The sequence below is a fragment of the Pterocles gutturalis genome, unplaced genomic scaffold (genome assembly GCF_000699245.1).
Source record: "Pterocles gutturalis isolate BGI_N339 unplaced genomic scaffold, ASM69924v1 scaffold17979, whole genome shotgun sequence".
NCBI classification, from domain to species: Eukaryota; Metazoa; Chordata; class Aves; order Pterocliformes; family Pteroclidae; genus Pterocles; species Pterocles gutturalis.
Window position 1 is genome coordinate 22,201 of NW_010136111.1, and position 20,983 is coordinate 43,183.

General features: G+C 38.8%; 1 protein-coding gene across 1 annotated transcript in view; it reads left to right on the plus strand.

Annotated features, from left to right (window-relative positions):
* Nucleotides 1-12,431, plus strand: part of LOC104468162 (epidermal growth factor receptor substrate 15-like 1) — a 30,537-nt gene extending 18,106 nt beyond the window's left edge. Inside the window, 2 exon segments of the mRNA XM_010082192.1 lie at nucleotides 7,426-7,631; nucleotides 12,285-12,431. Coding sequence (XP_010080494.1) covers nucleotides 7,426-7,631; nucleotides 12,285-12,431 — 353 coding nt within the window.
* Nucleotides 12,432-20,983: the final 8,552 nt, after the last annotated feature.

Here is a 20,983-nt window from a genome sequence, read left to right on the forward strand (position 1 = left end):
GCTGTGATAAATGGAACACAAGACAGTATTAATTACTTCAATTAACAAATTGGGGTTTGTAGGACTTCTGTGTGATTAAAAATAAAAAAGTCTGAAAGAGCTGATATACTGAAACCTGGCAGTTAAAATGGTTTTTGCAGGTTCTCACAGATTAACAATTATGTTTTCTGCCGTGAGCTGCAGATTGAAATCAGTCAGAGTTCACCGCTAACTAGTTTCTAGGTAAAAGTTGTTGATTACAAAAAGAGAGAAACAGATTTTTTTTTTTCTTTTTTTTTTTTTTTTTTTTTTTAAAGTACAGGAAGTTGCTGTGTGGGTGTCAGTGATTGGGTTATAAGTAAAATTCAATGCTCTAGTGCTTTGATCGTGGGACCTACTGCTTTTGCCCCACCCTTACCACTTCCTTTAAATGCAGCACCATGCATTCCACATTGCGGTTATAACAGTACTGTTAACCAGTGATATTAGTGGAAGAAGCTTCACCACTAACCAGTGTGTAACCTTCAACCTCTTCTAAATTTTTATTGCTTGCTTCTAGTGGTTTTGACCTTTTTAACCTTGAAAGAATTATTAAAGTCCTAAAAATGCAGGAAGAAAATGTACTTTTCCATTTTTGCGATGCTTTCTTCTTGCAAAGATTATTTAATAGAAATAATTATTTTTATCACTCTATCTTTTTTTAGCCTGTGTAAATGTTATAATTTTTATTAAATATATTGTATATTAGTAACAGAGGTGGTGGGTACTGTATTAATAGGGAACTTCTTCAATGCTAATGTACTTTAAAAAATTCATTTTTTTTCTTTGGGATACCAATACCTAAATAGCAGAAAAATATCCTGTAGCTTGGAGCTCAAAGGAGTACGTATTGAATTCATCCCATGTAAGAAAGGAATGAGTTGATTTATTCAGCTGCTATTTGAAATACAGGTGTTGAAATAAATTATATTGGGAAGTAATTACTCCAGACTGGACACAGTGAATTTGTCAGAGAAGTTTGGCTTTGTTTTTATTCTTTGTAGCTCTGATGTGTGATGGCAACGGAATTTATAAATGGGCATTTCAGCGGTTAGTGGTTAACACCTCTTGTCTTTGAGTTAAGGTCTTCAGTTCTGTTCCCACATTGTTTTTATGACTGGCAGTGTTTTTGAAATGTCTTTTGAGAAGACAGAATAGGGGACTAAGCAGCATGCCTTGAATTAGGAAGTATGATTCTGATCCCTGGCTTGTGGGGAGCCCCAGAAGACCTCAGTGTGAGCACGAGGGTTTGCACAGTATTTAATATGAGTGACCAGCAGTTATTACCAAATAGTTGTAATGATGTTATTGATAATAAGTTTAACCAGCCATAGTGTTAGGGTTCAGTATTTTCACTAAATCACAAATTGCAAAACTGCTGGATGTATTTTGCTGTCCCACCAGTGAAGTCAGAAAAGGCTCCTACTGACTTAAAATCTGACTGATCAAGATAAGCAAAATCTGACTGATCAAGTCCCATTTCTTGAATCTGCCGCTTGGCAGATAAAGAGAAATAGTTTCTGAACTTGTTGATGACTTAAAAAAGTGAAAAGGGGTCAGAGCTTTTAAGATCTATTAACAATCTGATATGATCATTTAGATCTTAATATTTAATTGAACTAGACTGAAAACTCTTTTAGCTGTGATGCAATTGTAATCCATCATCACCTACAGACATAATAACTCCTTATTTTTGGATGAGGATGCTTTGCCTTTTCCTCACCAAGTGTGGGTGCTGGAGAAGATTGTTGCCAGCCCCAAAGAAGCTAGAAATGGAAGAAAAATTAACAGCCAACTCACAGAGCAGCTTTCTGTTATGTTCATATGGTGCATGGACCTTGGAAGGTAAATTTTAAGATAAATTTGCCCCCTTAAGTGCTCATGATTAAGAACCCAGATGGGGTATGCACACACATTCCAAGCTTATCTGGACCAGGATTGTCTAACTAGAAGCTTTTGAAAAGCTAGATTCATTCTGTGGGACTTTTTTTTGCACCCCTTGAAGCATTTTAGATGTCTCTTACTGCTACTGTGCATAATCAGCTGCTTAATGCTGGCAGCCACTACCGTGCTTGCACAAATCAGAAGGGCAATGCAAGCAGCTCGCAGAAAGGCGGTGTTTGTACAGCCCTGTTCTGCTGCTGTCTTCCTTTGTATTTGAGGCTTCCTCCTCCTTTATGTCAACGATAAATATAGTTCTTTTTCGTACGTGTCACTTCTCTAAATTTAAGGCATTTGATGGTTTGACTGTTTTTACCATTTTAGGCTTATTTTTCGTCTGTAAAGCAGTACAAGGAGCACTGTTAGTTCACATTGACCCCATATTGACTGTTGTCAGTGAGGAAAAAAAGAGCACAGATCTCTGCTGCTTTTTGAATGGACGTATAAATGGTTTTAGTAGTGTTTGTGTGCCTACGCTGTGTTTTCAGTGTCTCAGTTAGATAAAAATCAAGACTTCACAGTTTGTTCAGTATCTTGCTTAAAAAACATGCCAACCAAAGCCTGAATGCCTTGTTGTGTGCATTAACTGATTGCATTTCTTGAAAGAAAATTGTCAAATGAAAACTTAGTGCTTAAACACATCACAGTTTTGTGGCCGTTCTTTTTGACCTGCAGAATATACAGTGTCCCCAGGATATGAATGTGCAGAGAAATTTGTTCTATGTATTCAGTGAGATAATTTTAAAAAGAAAGAAGCCATATTAGGTATAATGGGTGTAATCAGGAGATACGAACAAAAGAAAGAATTGTTTTAAGCAATCAGAAAAAAAAAAATCAAAATAATTCCCTTGCATTTATTTGCATGGGCATATCCAAGTTGTGGGGCTCAATCGTTTGGTTTAGATGAGAGTACAGAGCTTTGTTCTTTATTCATTGCGTGATCTCGGGAGTGTTCTGTTTATTTCTGAGTGGTACCACACACCTGCTTCCTTAGCACTTCTTGGGTACCCAAGGTTATTCACAAGTACCACAGTGCCTGTTTACCTTTTATTTTTTTTTCCTCAGCTGTAGCTGAGAGTGAAAAATTCAGCCTCAAAGTTTGTGACTGACAGGAAAACTTTTTTTTTTTATGCCTTCTAGAAGAGCTGACAGTTGCATTAGAACACAGGCATCCCTTGTTGTGTAGGATAAATGACTCATGGGTGGAGCACCTGCCCAGCCACAAACTAAAAATTCCATTCACGCTTTGATTCTGCTGTTTATGCTGTTCTCTCACAGTAAAGATATTTCAGTACCGATTGTTGAAAGAGGTTGTTCAGAATCCGTTTCAGAACGGATTGTTAAGCTGAACGTATAACGATTTCTCTAACCTCACCTTTCAAGAAGTTTGTAGTTTTCAGAATATTTCTCTGAAGCTAAGGTTTTCGGATTTACAGGCTAGCTCAAGGTGCGAATTTTGCAAATATCAAGTAAAAACAGTGTCAAGGTTTTTTGCATAAGAAAATTTCTTCCTTGTGCTGCTAAAAATATATTTTGTGATTTTTGTGCAAAGAGCTTTATCTCCAAACAGTCGAGTTTGAAATACAGTGAAGAAATACCCCTGTTGAGGACAAACACTTTTGAGTATTCTGTAGAAAACTGGTTTTAATTTCACTAACCTTCAAGCACATTTTGAAAACTGTAAGTTCCTAAAGTTCACAGTTTATGACAGTTTTATTCTGCATCAGTGGAAGAGCTGGATAATTTAACAGTGTGGTGAAAAGCATGCTGCGTAAGTTGGGAATGATGCAGAAATTTGGTAAAGTGCCAAAAGAAAGATATGCTGGGAGGCACCTTACATGCTGCACAGTCTCCGAAGTTTCTAGAGTAACACTTCCTCTGGCATATATAAAAGACGTGAGAGGTAGCAGCCTTGGTATTTGGTATGATATGTTCCAATGTCATCACAGGGATGGATTTAAATCACGCTATCACTGCTTGTGCTATGTAGCATGACTCTGACTTCTTAAAACATCTTTTTCGCTTTAGAAAGCTTCCTGGAAAGGACTGCTTGTTTAGTGAAAGTTTAAAGTCGTGTTATCTCAACTGAGCCCTGTTCGCCTGTGAGCACGCAGGATCCAGACTTCAAACACCTGAAAACATGCTGCTTCTCCTCATGCAGCAGGATACTCCCCAAAGCAGAAAGTTAGGTCCATCGGTGAAACACAGAGTATAGAGAAAACTCTGAATATTTCACTTTGTTGTTTCATTGGCAATATCTTGTAATTCAGTAAGACAAATTCTGCAATTGCACCCTACCAGTGAGATTATATTTGCCTTGAACTATAGATCTCAACCCTGAAGTTTGCTGTGGGGTATGAAATTAGATAAACCCTTGGTATGGGTGGAGTTCACTCTAAGTTAACAGCATTTGCTGTGGTAAACCATTTTGTTCATCATCTCTTTTTGCTGAAGTGAGTCCTCGGTGTGGTTTGGGTGCACCACTTGGGTAACTGCTGAAACTGCTGTGGTTTCAGAATAGGACCTGTTTTGCTTTTTTCTGAACTTTTTTTCCCCTGAAACTATTAGCAGAAAAATCGAGTAAGTAAGGGTTACAACTGTTTGCACTTTCGTACCGCCATACCTCAAAAACGATGAGCAGTAGAACATCAAAATGGAACATTTTCCAGTGCATATAGGATTAATGCAACCTCAGTGACTCCTAAGAGTATATTTTGCGATATTACGCTTTTACCAATGTCCTTCGGTTCAGTTGGTGACTTTTTAATGTGGTTTGGGTTTTTTTTCTTTTAAGTTACAGAAATACTGCACCCACAGGCTTGACATACTAAATGTGGGAATACAAAAATCCTTGTGTACTTCTGCACACACTTACTGCAGAGGGAGATTCACGCTTGGTGTAAGCCAGCAAGGATGTCAGAAAGAACATTCTAGTGGTGTTATTACTAATCTGTGGCTAATAAATGAGTAAATTTGAACATCTAACGGAACCAAGCAAACTTCTGCCAGGCCTCAAAGTCATGTTCGGTGAGTGTGGCAGGGTAAAACAAACTATAAGCAATGTACAAAGTGTGGTGGAAGAGGGCTCGTTGAGGACTCTGTCGTGAGTGCCAGCATCAGCATATTCAGCGTGGGCACTGCCCTTAAAATTGCTCTGCAAAAAAATAAACCTGATTTTTTTTCAGGGTTTCCTTCTTTTACCTTTTCTTTAAAATAACAAAATTAAAAATTAAAGCCTTCTTCTTTAACATACAAGAACTGAAAAAAATGGCACTCAGTAAAATGAAAATTTTCAATATTATTAGCAGTAACTGTAGGATTCACGGTGACATTTCCTCTACTTTGCTTTGTGATCTGTTGTGAAGATGAAGCACGAGAAACCCCGGTGCTCTTTGTGTACGTTCCAAAACCACTGGGGGCTTCGTGCAAAAACATTAAACAGGCCACCTAGAAAAAAACAGTTTTGCTGAGCAAATACGTTGCAAACCCTGCGTTAGTAACAGTCACCAGTTCCACAAAGTGCTTTTGGCAAGATTTAACCCAAGAAAAGGGCAGCTTAAAACGGGTCGGTTTTGCCTCTATCAATCAAAATTGGTTTGGGGCAATGTAGGGTGAAGGATACTGGGGGGGATTTGCTTGCTGGTAACTGGCAGTAGAGGAAGGAGGAAAAAAATGTGGAGGGCTCTTGTTTTGCCTTGACCTTAAATTAGAAATGCAGATACTTTCATTCTCTTTGTAATTTAAAAGAAGTTAAAATCGTTTTCTCTCTTATCTGGAGAATTAACTACAAAAAGCTGAGTTACTCGTCCCTCACCAGGTGTGCCCAGTTCCCTGACACCGCACAGCTGTCGCCGGAGGTGGCATCTCCTGCAGGTCGGGATGTCCATGCAGCCGTCCAGTTCAGCGAACAAAATGGGGCCGCTGTTGATAGGAAAGGCAGTTTGAAACGGTGGTGAAGGAGGGTCCATGCTTGTGGGGAGAGCAAATGCTGCTGGTATTTCCTGTACATTTTGTCACTTCCTTCCATGAAGGACAAATGACTGGTCTGATCTGCCTGTCTTTCCAAGCCCACATGTGGTTGCTGATGTGGGTATCCGTATATCCTTGCTACATCTGTTAACCAGGATGGAGCACGTACTGAACCATGAAAAATAGCACTGGAGTGAACTTTAAGAGATCTCATTTATCCTCCAGCTTCAAGGCAGCTAAACCAGTGTGATTTCTAGAAACTGTTTCTCAAATCTCATGGTCATGTTGATAGAGTTGAACAAGTTCCCTAGGGAGTCTTGAGTATTCTTAAATTTAAAAAATGTTACAGACTGTCTAATGTAAATCTCTCCTGGTAAAATTGAAATCCATTAGCCTTTTTCTTGATGGAAGATTAGCCTACAGGACTATGATCGGGTTCTCCTTGAACACACCTAAGACTAAACAAACCCAGCTATGTCTCCTGCTGCATGTGTCTTGTTTTCTATGCCTCTGCTTGTTCAGCTGCGGACTTTCTCGCCTAACATTTTCCCTGAAGCACGGTGCCTGCAAGTGATCACTGTATTGCGTCTGAGGTATGATGTTAGCTCTGAGATAAGAGTCTGCAGGGTTCCTCCAGCTCTCCTGTGCCTGGCTGAGGACCGTGGACCCCTGCACCCTGTGCGGTCACTCAGGAGGTGCCACCAGCTCGTGCTGTACGTCCAGCAAGCTGAGCACAGGGAAGGTGGCCCCTGGGATAGGAGAGGCTGAGCTGTGATTTAACAGCACGTGAAGGCAGGCTGCTGAATAGGTTAGTTGTTTAGTGCAAGTTTACTGATCTTTATTTCTCTTCAACAAATGAGGATTTCCACAGATTTGAGCAAATGGTTTGAAGTTCATGAGCAGCTACCAAAGTACTTTCTTAAAAGCTATCAGTCTATGTCTTACATGTGCCAAGTACATAATCTGAAATTTGGGGTTGCAGCTCCATTTCTCTGTGCTTTCTTAGTACATGTATCCTGATGGGAATAAATTATAAGATTCCTATTAAATTATAATTCAAAGAATTGGACATTTCAAAAAAGATAGCTTTATTAATGCAGATGAGGTATGTAATTCAGGTTATTATGCAGGAAGTTGTAAAGATTTGTTTCTTTTAAAAGTGTTTCTAGATTTTCCTTTATTTGTTATTGGGGTGGAATATATTTATATTATCTTTATATCGGGTTTTATAATTTAAAACCTTGATGGTATTAGTATTGCAGTATGTATAATTAAGATAATTAAGCTGTTTAAATAAAACAACTGTTTGAGATTATTTGCATGGAGAAATGAATACCATTATATTTGGTTAAATTTTAAACCATCCCAGGAAGAATGGATGATGCTAAAAGTTTATCAGCACAGTTTCCTATTTAAGGGGTTTGCATTGTCCATGGTAAGTAACTTCTCTTTTTCTCCTTTTGTTTTGTTTTGTTTTGTTTTTCCTAAAATTTCTAGGTAAAAGTACTCCTGTAAGCCACCTTGGGTCTTCAGATTTTCCCAAGCCCCATGATCCATTCCAGCCATTTGGGGCTGACAGAAGTGACCCGTTTCAAAGTAAAAAGGGGTTTGGGGACCCATTTAGTGGAAAAGATCCATTTGCTCCCTCCTCTTCAAGTAAAACTTCTAAAGACTCTTCCTTGGGTTTTGCAGACTTCAGCTCTGTAAGTTAAGTTCATTGTCTCTGAGCAAACCACTTTCTGCTCTGCTTGCAGCAATCTCTTGGGTTTTTGTTTTAACCGCAAACCTCCTGTTCACTGGCTTCTGTCTCTTAGTACCTTCATGCTGTCCTCACTGTTTTTGTATTAATATTTCTGTAATAAAAAGGCATTATTTCAATAAAAAAGAAGTTTCATACTAAATTTTAAAGGGTTTACTTGCATTTAAATTATTTTAGTACAGTGTGCCTTTACTCACAAATTCTTTGTAGCAGAATCTGTGTATTGTTTTTGTTGCATGGAGGCTATTCTGTAAACTGATTTTTGGGAGCCAACGATGTAAAGATTCAAAAACAATTGTTGAAAACATTTCTATAGCAATTGCACCATATCCTGAGAAGCAAATCCTTAAAGGGAAAGACTCCGTAAAATATTTGTAATTGTTTGTGAAACGAGTTCTGACAATCCTGTCACAATGTTTGCTGTATATGATGGAATGTCATAAAGATACATATACGAGACAGAGATTGAAAATTTAGCTGTTGAATTTTGTTCCAATTACTGATATTGTAGTAAAACCCTTGTTAGACAAAGAAAACAAAAATTGTTTTGTAGAACCAATACAGAAACATCTCCAAAAGACAGTACCAGAAGGTTTGAAAGCAAAGCCAAGTACCCATTCATTAAAAACGATCAGGGTTCCTGAAAGCCTGGCTTTGTTTTTAATGCTGGCAGGTACCTTATTGAATTGGAAATGATTGTAAATGTAGTAGTAATGTGGTTCTTATTGCTTCCATGAGTAGATAGAAATCTGTTCCATCCACAGCCTCAGGCTTCTTCCTCCTTTCTTGTGTTTTTGTTCTGTCACACTGCCAGGCAGCAGAATTGCCAACTTAATCTGTTACTTACCTCTGGACACAGCTCAGTGTTCAACACGTGGAGATCTTTGAACTGAATCTTTCAGGTTGCTTATTTTTAATGGTTTTTTCCCCCTAGTTATTAGTTAATTGTAAATGTGTATCACTTTCCTACTTGATATCGTTAATTGAGGTCATCTGTGCATACTTTTAGCTGGCCTCAGTGCTTTAATTTATCTGAAATTTATCTTTATTGGAGACGTCAAAGTTCAAGATATTCTGTATGCTTGACCACAGTTAGTACTAGCCTGTTGAATTTGCACAGTTAAATTCTGTGATTGTATACAAAATGGTGACATTCTTAATAAAAATAAGACGCAAAACTTGCTTTATCTGAAATTTCTTGAACAACATCTAATTTCTTCCTTTGATGAAAGGACAAATAATGGGATGGAATGACTGTTACCCAGCTGTTGGCATCCTGCTTTTCAGACTGCATTTCCCAGGTTAAAAGTGTGGCTTACTCTGAGTGATTGTATCCTTGATTAACCAAAATCTCTGATCTCCATCCCAGTGGGTTCTCTCGTGTTAAATCTGCTGTGCCATCGGGTTTGCAGGAGATGAGATTAACTTTAGAAGACAAGGAAAAAGTAGGAAAAATGAGATCTTGAGTAGCAGCCACTTAAAATTACTGTGAAGTGGCACTTCATCCAATGAAATTAATTTTTTAATTGGTTTTGTGAATTGCTTTCTACTGCTGTAAGGAAGAAAAAAAGTGTTAACTGAATTTGACTAAAAAGAGAGAGACTTGATCCCTGTTCTTTTCAGTTTGTTGGGTTTGGTTTTTTGGGTTTTTTTTCTTCCCTATAACACAATTATGTTGCTACACTTGGTAATTCCTAATTCTTCTGTATCAAGTTTTAAGTGTACCTTGTAATCAGCGAGGATATTGTGCTTGTCTTTGCCTAATGTTTGGGAAACTTTGTTCATAATGGAAAAGCAATTTTACTTACAGAAGGTTTTTTGACACACAACTTAAGTCCATGGAATCTGAGAACAGAATCATAGAATCGTTCAGGTTTGAGTAATCGAATAACCTGATTTTTAATTGGAATTCTTCGCTGTTGCAAAGAAGTAACGTGAGGACCTTCACTAGATTTTAAGTAGCTCGTTAACAAATTTGGCTTCGTTGACACACTGGCAAATGCATGCACCCAGAGTTTAAGGATATTCTCGTTGCATTCTTAATTTTTCTGCTGGCATTAAATCTGACTCTCTGGAACAAAACCAAGTCTTTGGGTAGCTCGTATTTCAGGTATTTCTAGGTTCCAGCTTCAGTTTACAGAACAACAAGAAAAGCAATCCTTCCAGTGCCAACAGAAAACGTGTAAATTTCCAAGAAACAGCATTTAGAACAAAACTAATTTTTTTCCTCTTAATGTAAGCTGGTAATTTAGTAAACACAAGTCAGCCTAGCTTTGTGAGTGCTTGATTAGTCTGGCTGCCGTCTGCAGTTTTCCTCATTTATGCCTTGGATCTAACTGTACTTCTGAAAAAGAGAGAAGAGACGTTTTTAATGACATGTCAGACATGTGATACATATTTATAGACTTCTTGAAACCTGGACATATGCAAAAAAATAGTTATTGTATTAAATAACTTGTAATTCAGTTACGGCAATCTGTGCAAGAATCAGTGGCGTTAATGAGCTGTTGTGTATTTCACTCATGGTCAGAGTTACACTCCTGAACATTTTACTTTATGCTAACCATTTGTAACAACATCCAGATTTGTTTCCAATGAATCACTTGTCTTTTTTTTTTCCACTCAGCACTTCTAACCACAAAAATATAATTTCTGTACCATAAACAAGTCATAATTGGGATTCTCATAAGCTTTGGAAGACTTATCCTAAGATGTAAACTATAGAAGTAAAAATGTTTTCTCAACATTTAAAAAAGAAAAAGGCACACCAGATGGTTTGACCAAAGCTTATTGTATTTCTGAGAATAGTAACTTCTCCATCCCAGTTATGTGATCTTTTTGAATTCTTGGAATAAGTGGAGAAACCCTATTTCCATTTGAGTCCGTCTTTACTTATCTTGAAAAAAATCATCTTAGTGAGCTTTTAAATCGTACCTGTCAGCTGACATTGTTTAAATGACTAATGATAGTAAGTTTTCTTCTTTTGAAAAGTAAAATATCATAAAAACGTGGGGCACTCTTACTGTATTTCAAGAACATTGAATGCAAAGGTCCACATCTAAATTTTGGTAACGATGAAGGCAGAGATCCTATTTGAAGAAAAGTAATTTTAAAATACTCCTCTCTTTTTTGCATCAAACCATCTGAAAGATCATATTGAGAGGAATAAAATGAGGAATCGTGAGCATCCAGAAGCACAAAGATGAAGCGTAATTTGACTAAATTATGGGTAAATGAGATTTGGACTTGGGTTGAAAGAAATTCAAATCAGATGCATTTCTTTGAAAATATGAATTATAGATACGGTGCAGAGTGGAAGAGGCAGGGGTGGGGGCCAGCATGTAGAACATCTGCAGCTAGGCGTATATTAAACATGCAGCTAGCTGAATATTAAATACAACTTTCAGTTGCATTTATTATTCGGTTCAGTATTTTAAGCTCGCCTGGGAAGGTGTAGCCGTATCAGCCGGTGCAGCGTCACATTTTGCTGTGCTCAGAGTTAGTATGTTGTGGACCACAGGGCAATTTTTGCAGTATCCATTCAGCTGAAATTGAAACTATCAATTCCATGTAGCTTTTTCTTCCCACCCTGCCCCCCCCCCCAAAAAAAAAAAAAAAAACCCAAATAATATGTTTTCTTGAACATTCAAAAAAAGATAGTACAAAGCAAATTTTAGAAGTGGGATCTAATGCAAACATTTGCATGCAGCTGTGCGAACACTTCTGTTAACATCAACCTCTTCAGCGAATGCTAAAATCAAACAGTAACAGATTGTATTTTAGTTTTAAATTGTTAGTATTTCGATAAAATATTTTAATATTTTTGCAAAAAAAGTTTAAACAAGCAAACTATTGCATATGTCAGTGGTAAATACTGGAATATCACAGCGGAATAGTTCGGCTGCAGTGACTTCGATGTGTTTTGGGAAGCTCAAACAGGCTTAGAAGCTGAATGTTGTAATGTGTTATATTTCCTTAGTGTTTTCTGCTTGAGTAAATTGGATTTTCTTACATTATTTCTTACTGGAAAAAATTGTGCATGTATTTTATGAACAGGAACAGAAGCAGTTTTTGTAACTTTTTGATTTGGTGATGAAACTTCCCACAAATCAGCCGTCTCCGGAGTCGCTATTAAAGCCCCTCACCCTTAGCAGGAAATACTCCAGTAAAACTCTCTGCAGTGGAGTTGCACAAGAGTAAATAGCTCTTGTTTTTTACCAGCTATTTACTATTCTTAAAAATGGATGGAGGTTGCTATGCTCCCAAACCGCTAACTTGCTTTTTTTTGTGTTTGTGGGGTTTTTGTTTGGCTCCAGTCCTCTGGCCATTTTCATACACAACTGAGACATGGATGCAGGGACGTGCAGCCCAGATGGGTTAGTTTCCTGGTGGGAGGAGGAAGAAATTAAAGAAATAAATTAAAGGATGAAGTGAGGAAATCAGTGAGTGAATTTTTATCTTGATCCAGAAGTACCCTAAGACAGCGTGGTTATACTTTATTCATATATTTAATGAGTCTGATTCGTTGTGTTTTTCACGTAATTTCTTCTAGCTTTTTGATAAATATATTAACTTATTTTCCGTTTTCATTTTTTAGTTTGGAAATGAAGAACAGCAGCTGGCATGGGCAAAGCGTGAGAGTGAAAAAGCAGAGCAAGAAAGACTAGCTCGGTTGCGGCGACAAGAACAAGAAGACCTTGAGTTGGCTATTGCACTCAGTAAGGCCGATATGCCAAACTCTTAAAGAGAGGTTCTTTGGCCCCACCCTGTCCAAGTGAAACCTTTAAACGTGGCTTTTATAAAAATACTAAATTCTTGGTTTATGTTGTGAAAATAACTTTAGTCACCTTCAACTCTAAACAAGACTGGCTGGTTACGTCAAACTGGGCTCTGTGTGGCTTTTCAAGTGCATAATATGCAGGAAACACTGTATAAGCTGTGTTCTATGTTCTAGATAAAATTTACTGCTTGTAAGAAATTAGAAGTATGATCCTAAGCTGTTGAAAGCAAAGTTTCTTTATCTGGAAGACAATGTTGCATATAGTAAACTGCAACTTGTTAATCTGGCTTTTTATTACCTAAATTCCTTTTTTTTTTTCTAATTTTTTTTTTGAGGCTGCAGTATGAATTTCAAAGAAAATGTCATAAAAAGATAATATTTATAGACTTAGCTTTTACTTGTTACATTTATTTAATAATTCATGGTAGGCTAATCAGTATGTCATCTGTGTCATCTCTGTCAAAGTCTTCAGCATAAATTCATTATTAGATGGTCCCTTTTTATCCAGGAGATGTGGCTTTTACAAAAGGATCTGGCAGTTTATGGATGATGAATACATAGTGAACTGCATAACATGTTATTAATTTGAAGGCCGTATGAATGAGTAGTTCTAATTTAAACACTTGTTTGCATTGAGTAAAAGAGGGACTTAATTCAGTTGTAGTAAATTGGAGAAATAATTTGGCAATTAAATCATTAGGCGAAATCTTGCTTTATCTCATAAGCAAATACGATTGCAGGATTGTGCTACAAGTTTGAGCATGCTTTCCTGTAAAAGCAAGCAATGGAAAACTCACTAAGTTTGGGCAGCGTTCATCCCTACAACTTGTTTTACCCTCTTTTGCTCCAGCCGCCTGAACACAGACCGTGTTATGTGTGTTACCCAGTTGACTGTGTGAGACAGGCTTTATTTCTTTAATTCCACCTATCTTATCTTACAGGGTTACAGATCAAACATAATTTAGCTGAAATAAGGCCAAGCTGAAACAGATTTTATTTGCCAAATATGTATTCATGCGTAAGTTATAGAAGTTCTGGTAGACTGGATTGGCTTTAAAACCGTAGTAAATCCAAGTAGGAACAGATTTTATATGCACCTGTAGAACTCGATACTTCACCTGGTAAGGATAACACCGAGTGTGTTTTACATGTCATATACAAAATAAGTCCTTATGATAAGTCTGTGAATTAGTTACTTTAAAATGCCTTTTCTGATTACAGGAATTTGAAAACTTCAGTTGTTTTTGCCTTGGACTTTTATGTCTAAATAGAGTAGGCATCTAGCACAAAATTTTCTAAATGTCCTTAATGTACATCTGCTTTCCTGTCCTTGGTTCTGTAGGAATACGAAGCCTAACATTCTGTGTTTTTACTGATGCAGCCCTTATCTTACAATATTTTCTCTCTTTTTTTGAAAATGTGGTATTCCTTCATCTTTAGTGCATTTCTATTTTTTATATCCTTCCTTCCTTCCTTCCTTTTATTTTTCATAATTCAAAGATCGTGCCTGATCACCGAATGAAAACAATCTTTCCCCGTTCTGTTATAATTGCCTTATTCTGGATGCTTTCCTTACACAGAGATCAGAAGCAGATTGGATTATTTTCATCATCTTAGTAGTTTTCAGCTCTGAAACGCAGCTGATTTATGGTATGTGGGTGAGTGCGTGTCTGTGTACAGGCATGCACGTGCACATCCGTCCATCTACATATGCAACAATACCTACGGCAAAACCAAAACCCCGTATCTCCAAATGCAGTTTTAGGAGTCCCAGTTCCCTGTTTGCTCTGTGTCTCCTGTGCTGCTGGTACTACAAATAATGTGAACCTTGAATTCCCCTCAGAAGGGAAGAAGACGCATTTTAGTATCAAAACCAACCACATGATGATCTTTAATGTCATCGTTTAATGACCCCTTGTGAACGCAATAGGAGATATTTCTAATTTTACAGAACCTGATTTGAAATCCCTTCCCATTGTAGGTATTTTTCTCTAAGATAGATTAAATGATCAAACATACTAAAACATCAACAAATTCCCTTTTCTGTTGGTGCACAGGACTTGAAGTCTCTGGGTCTGTCCATAGCCAGCACAAGAGAAAGCTTCTGCTGTGAAAGAGCAATTTCCCAAATTGAATGGCTGGAGGCTTCTCAGTGAAGTTAAACAAATTGTATCCATGTGTAAGATTCTCCTTTTCTTTTTTATTTGGGCCTGAGTCTTTGTGGTATCTCTTCTGCTACAATAAAACCCCATTCAGATGTAGTGCCATTTCAGAAAGGAAAACCACTTTTGGACTCCTGCTGGATGATGTCACTCCAGTGGGATGGGGTGGATGAGCTCAACAGCTTGATTCATTTTTTGAGTTATGTACCATAACAAGGCTTTCTGCTACTTTGTCAGTGCTCTAAAATATTATGATTTATAATGCTTCCAAGGCAATGAGTCAGTGTTTGCAAGATGTTCAGCAAAAAGTGTTTGCAAGATGTCCAGCAGGAAGCCAGAAATGTGAATTAATCTAGCAATCCACATAGCGTTACAACTAATTGCTTGTTTTGCTGTTTCCTTATTGACTCATTCTCCGTATTTGCTTGGGCAGTAACTGAAGGTCAAGCAGATGAACAAGGACAGAACGTGTCCCCTGTGCTCAGTGTGTTAGGAGTAGTAACCTTAGGTTTACCGAAACACTCTTGATCCCAAATTTTAGACACTGCAGTAGAAGAAAAACTTAGCTGTGATTCCTCCCCGCTGTGTTTAATACAGTTTTCCATGTAAAAAGGAAGATGAACCATGTTCTTCCCTTATGCTTGTAACTCAGCATTTTGTATAATACCTGCACTTGTTCTTCTGAGACAAAACTTTTATCGCAAGACATCGATCTTCTTCCTCCAGAACAGTGAAATTGAAAGCACAAATAGGCCTACCGCTATTTGGGCAGAGAAAATATGTACAATGCAAGATATATAAAATGTGAGTGTACACAATGCATATACAGTGTACATGATGAGATCCATATTATTTGTGTCTGTGTATATATATATATAGTGTATTGTTAATGTAATAATAGTGTGTGTATATACTATATATGTCCACATACTATGGCTAGTATATAGTTCCTTGTGTTGTACATAAAATGTGTATATACAATGGATATGTAGAATATGCACATCTATTCTATATGTTAAAGCTTGGGCGTATGTATGTATTCTCTAAACAGAGATGGATGCAGAAATGGAATTTTTACAGAAATAACAGATTAGATCATGGCTCTTAGAATTTCAAAGTTCTGGTGAAAGAAAAAAAAAAAAAGGAGAAATGACTACTTCTAATAAATTTGTTTCCAGATTACTTCCATTGGCATGAAAAGCTGTTCACTAGCTGTGCCAAGTGCAAGAGAGAAACCTGGCAGAAAGTAGGTATCATCTGCACTGGATGTGATTTCACATTCTTCTGAGTTTTTAAAGTGTCTTTTTGAAATACAGGCTCAATTTCTGGACTTCTGGCATGTGATGGTCATGTTGTCTTTTCTTTTTTCTCTAGGCTAAGGCGATGATTTTCCTCCTACATGTGCTTGTAGTTTCACTTCTCTCTTTCTTTTTTTTCCCTTTTTTTTCAAAATTGTTTTTAAGGAGCTACTCACACACAACCCAACCAGTCACACGCCAAGGTGGAAAACATGTTTTTCTTGCTTCATTCCAGTTATATAGGTTGCACATAATTGTCATCTGGATTTCAGCTCTGTTTTTCCTCCGTTTCCACCTAAGCTTTTACTTCAGGAGGAATGACTATCCATTGCATTCTTGGCTTGGAGGAAAGAATGGAGGTGATTCTGCTTTCTACTCGGATAAATTATGAGACTCTGTGGTGCATTGAGCAATCACAACGAGTTTAGTAGGCTTTTATAGTGGCACATGTGTATTTTATACAGAGTATCGTCACTGCTGGAATGACTCATGGAAAACCGTGAATTGCACACAGGCACCGAGGCACAACAGTTAAAACAGGAAAGACGGACAATTATTCACGTTGAACCTACGCATGCAAACTTTGCATGTAGGACACAGGTATTGAATTACTCACATTATCCTCTATAGAGCAGCGCGTTCACATTTGCCTCGAGTGGTTTCCCGAAGTTATATTCAAATAGTCTTGTTGTAAAACACACCAGTCATTCTGCAATAAAAACAGATGCTCATAAAAGTACTACTTCTACAGTAACGCTGTATGAAATATTTTTATATTGGCACATTTTTCCTTATGAAAGCTCTGCCCTATGAGGATCATCAGTCCTTACTGTATTTTGTTTCCTGTAATGTGCTCTCAAAGTGTAGGAAATTCCAAACTTGTGTCTTGACTGTGTCACCTTTCTTTTTTTTTATTATTCTTGTCTGTGAAATCTGTTGTCAGAAATTTTGTAGAAATTATTTTGTCATCTTATGCTCAAAGATAATGCACTTTTCTTGGATTCTTCTTATAATCCTTTTGGGGTTACTATTTCTTCTTTAGCGTTTCTCCATTGAGAAGAGTATTTATTCTGTAGAACCGAGGCCCAAGGAATTTTGGTCCAAGTGGAATTGTTGCTTTCCCTCGTGTAAGAGTTTGATTTCTCCTTTTTTCTGTGTTTTATTCCTCCCTCTCAGGAATTTCATTTCTGTTTAATCTTCATGTAGAGTTGGAACTCTGTGATCTGTGCTAATAATGATCTAGTTCAACCATCTTCCTCCACCGGTGGAACAGCTCAGTTTGTGTTCTGTGTCAACCATTGCATCTCTCTGTAGACTTCACAACAACCATCTTTTCTTAGAAAGGAATTTTGCCTGGAGTATGGTGGAATCATAGAAGATTTATTTTTAGAGTAAATATGTTAACTATTACTCATTGACACACCTGTTTAATCAGTTGATATACTGCTCTTTTTACTTGAAAGTTTTATAAATAAAGGCTAATTTGTTATAAAATGGAATTTTCTTTTTTCCAACTTTTGCCTTCCCCTTCTTTAAAAGGAAAACTCCGAGTGACTATGGTTCCTTCTGCTGTTACAATTAGAGAGTGCTCTTCTGCTGTCCCTTTGACTATGACATTCTTTAGTCTGACCTAAAAACGGTGGAAACTCAAAGTGGAAACTGCAATGTTGACCTAAATTTGACTAATATCTCCAAATATGTACATTATTGTAGGTATATTTATCTTTCAAATATCATAACAAATTGAAAGGTATTTTAATTTTAACCCATCTCATGTTTATTGTTTAATATAATAAGAGAAATGTTATTGTTTAATATAATAAATGAAAAGTTACTTTTTGGAGCTCTGAGACTTCAGCACTCTTTCTTTACTTTTTTTTTTTTTTTTTTTGTCCAGGATTTCACAAGCTTTTGTGTCAAATTTGTGCATCTTGCTTTGAACAACTGCTTGATTTTATTTTTTTTTTTTTCAGCTGGCTGGTGCTCTCCACGCGCTGTTTTCCCTTCGGTCCTTCCCCTCCTTCCTTGTCCCAGCCACATTTGCTCCGTACAGACCAGTCAAAAAATCCACCGCCGCACCCTTTCCAAAACAATTTGTGTGCCGCAATGCTAAACATCCCGGCAATTTATCCTGGGAGGGGTTAGAGAGATCACCAGAGACAAACCCTTTCTGCTTGCTGGAAAAACACACCTCACTATCATACTATTTGACATTATTCACTTTGACTCATTATTCTCCCGGCTGTTTGTTTTATTTCCTTCTGCACACATTGGCATGGCTCACAACAGATCGCCAAGGCAGGTTCCTCTTGACGTTCCTCTCCAGTGATATTTTCGGTCCCGTTGATGTTTTCAAGCCAGGATTTGGCTTTGGTGTGTCGCAGATGGGCACAAATTCTCTTGTGTAAGATTCCTCTTTGCTTGGGTCACATCTCCCTGTTTTGCTCCCACTCCAGTTTCTGGAGTGGGACACGTACAATGTGCTCATCCTCACGCTTTCCCAAATTCTTGCCTAATCCACACGGTCCGTGCCTGACCCCAACAGACTCCCTGCACCGGGCATCGCAGCGGGGTCGGGAGGCTCTTCGCTGGGAAGGGAAGCGAAGCGCAGGCATCTCGGTCGAGAAGAAACGGGAACATAAAGGACCTCAGCTACGAGCCCAGCTGTTAAACCTCAAAACAAATGTAGCATTTGCCGGCTGTACCTAAAAACAACCCACGAGCGGCTTGGGCTGTGAAAGCCTGAGCTCTCTGCCATCCCTGCCCCTGAAGTTGCGGTTGGATTTTTCTTAGGGAGGCACTACCGGGAGAAAATCGCTGAATCTCCTCTCTGCTGTACGTGACTATCAACACAGTCACTCCAAACATCTTTTATCTCCTGTCTGGTTGGCTTTTTTTTTTTTTTAAATGTAATTACCACAATTAAAACTTTTTATTGGTGCTGATCCAGCATCTCTTCCAAAGGCTATAGCCTGATGAGTTCTCGTAACGCTCTTTGCCAGCTGCAAACAGTCTCTATTGCTGCTGGTTAACCTCCCTAAACGTTGTCCTCGCTCACAGCTCTTCAGAAGGAAACTCTGACCAAACCCTGTGCTCCCTCTGCACATCCCTCGCTCTCGCAGGAGGGGCACCCACGCATCCTACATCCCTTCTTTTGCAAGTGCTCGTGGTATAAAATCATTAATATATCAAAAACCACTTACGCTGTCATCGTGCACAGGCTGTAAAAAAAGGGAAAAAAAAAAACGGTGGTTGGGATTTCAGGATTTTTTTGTGTGTGTTTTGTTTGGTGTTTAAGCCTCGGGCTCAGTAGCTTCTCGCCCAATATATTAAATGTCACGGGGGATGTCCAGGGTGATATTCCAGATGTTTCCTGATGACATAATGATAGGTCAGAACTCCAGGAACGCTCGGAGCTGTAAGAAATACAAGAAACCAAAGTAAAAGTGATTTAAAGGGATCCCATTGTGTAATGACAAACCTGTAGGTTCATCTGCAGTGTCTGTGTTGCTGGATTGACGCTTACTACAAAGGGCAGAATACTTTTGATTTGCTCAAAGGAATTCTAATTGAAGCAGGTGAGTAAGCAGGGAACTCATGCTAACCATGGCTCCAGACTTAAATGAAAACTTTGTTGCTCCTGCTCTCCTTCTGCTCGGAAAGGTGGTTTTTGTTGAAGTTAATACGTCTTCATTACATCAAGCAGCGCGTATGACTCGTTTTTTTGTGTCTGCATAAAATATTATAAGATCAAATAATTGTGGCTGAAAAGCCAGACCTCAAAAGATTAAATCAAACACATTTTCTGCCTAAGAAGTTGAGGATAAATCAAGTTTAGAGTACTGCTGGGTGGCAGGGGCTATTCCCAGTCTCAGCCTGAGTGATGGGGAATTTGTCTGGGATCAAACACTTCAGAGCTTTACGGAGTCTCTGGGAATCAATAAGTCGAGCCCTGTGTATGGCAACGTGCTTTAGGTTACAGCTCTCTGCCTTGTAAATCTGCTCCTTCTCCTCCACATCTAGGGCCAGCGCGGTTCTGGAGGAGGTGTGCCCGAGCCGGGGGGTTCGGACCCGGCCGAGGGGGGCTGCTGGTGGAGCCGGTGTCGGGAGCTCGGACCGCTCTTGGCTGCAGGATGAGTCCTGCGCAGGTGGGACCCATCACAAACCCCGCTGAGAGCGGCCGCTCGAGGACACGCAGGAATTTTAAGGTTTGTAGGTGCCATCAAGTAGGTTTTGGATGTTAGCAACGGGGATAGCTTTCTCCCTATTAAATGACATGGGGTTTGGATTGAATTTTCCTCTTTATGTTTTCCCCCCAACACTGCTGGTTACCATAGCGACGGCTACATGACTTTGTTGTAGTTGTTTTATTTAAATATAGCAAAAGAAATTGCTGCAGCTTGGGATTCTGGCTTCGAAAATTCAATTTAAGAAAAGCCTAACAGCTACTCTGTGTTAGAGGTGCACAAAATAGCTGTAGAAACCACAGAGTTTCTGCCACAGAAAACCACAGAACCGCACGATCCTATAATTTGAAGAACGGACAAACTTTTTTTGGCACTTCTTGTGGATGGAGGACCAAAGTTGAGAGCGAGTCAGTGTTTTCAGGCAGCGAGTCACCAAGGACTCGCAGAGCCTGAAATCCCCCATCCCTGCACAGGGTGAGCTCCGGACAGAATTAAACCTTCATCTCCCCCAGCCCCGATTATCTGCAAAAACTGCAGATCTGAAATGACCTCCCAGAAAAGCCTCAGGGCTTTTAATGCAGCCTTCTGCTTTAGGGTGTAAAAAAATTGCTTTAAAAGCACCCTGCCTGCCTGCTCACAGGGTGCTGGGCAGCTTTGCAGGGTGCTGCGGGGCTTTGCAGGGTGCTGGGCACTTTTGCAGGGTGCTGGGTACCTTTTCAGGGTGTTGGGGGGCTTTGCAGGGTGCTGGGTGCCTTTGCAGGGTGCTGGGTGCCTTTGCAGGGTGCTGGGTGCCTTTGCAGGGTGCTGGGTGCCTTTGCAGGGTGCTGGGTGCCTTTGCAGGGTGCTGGGTGCCTTTGCAGGGTGCTGGG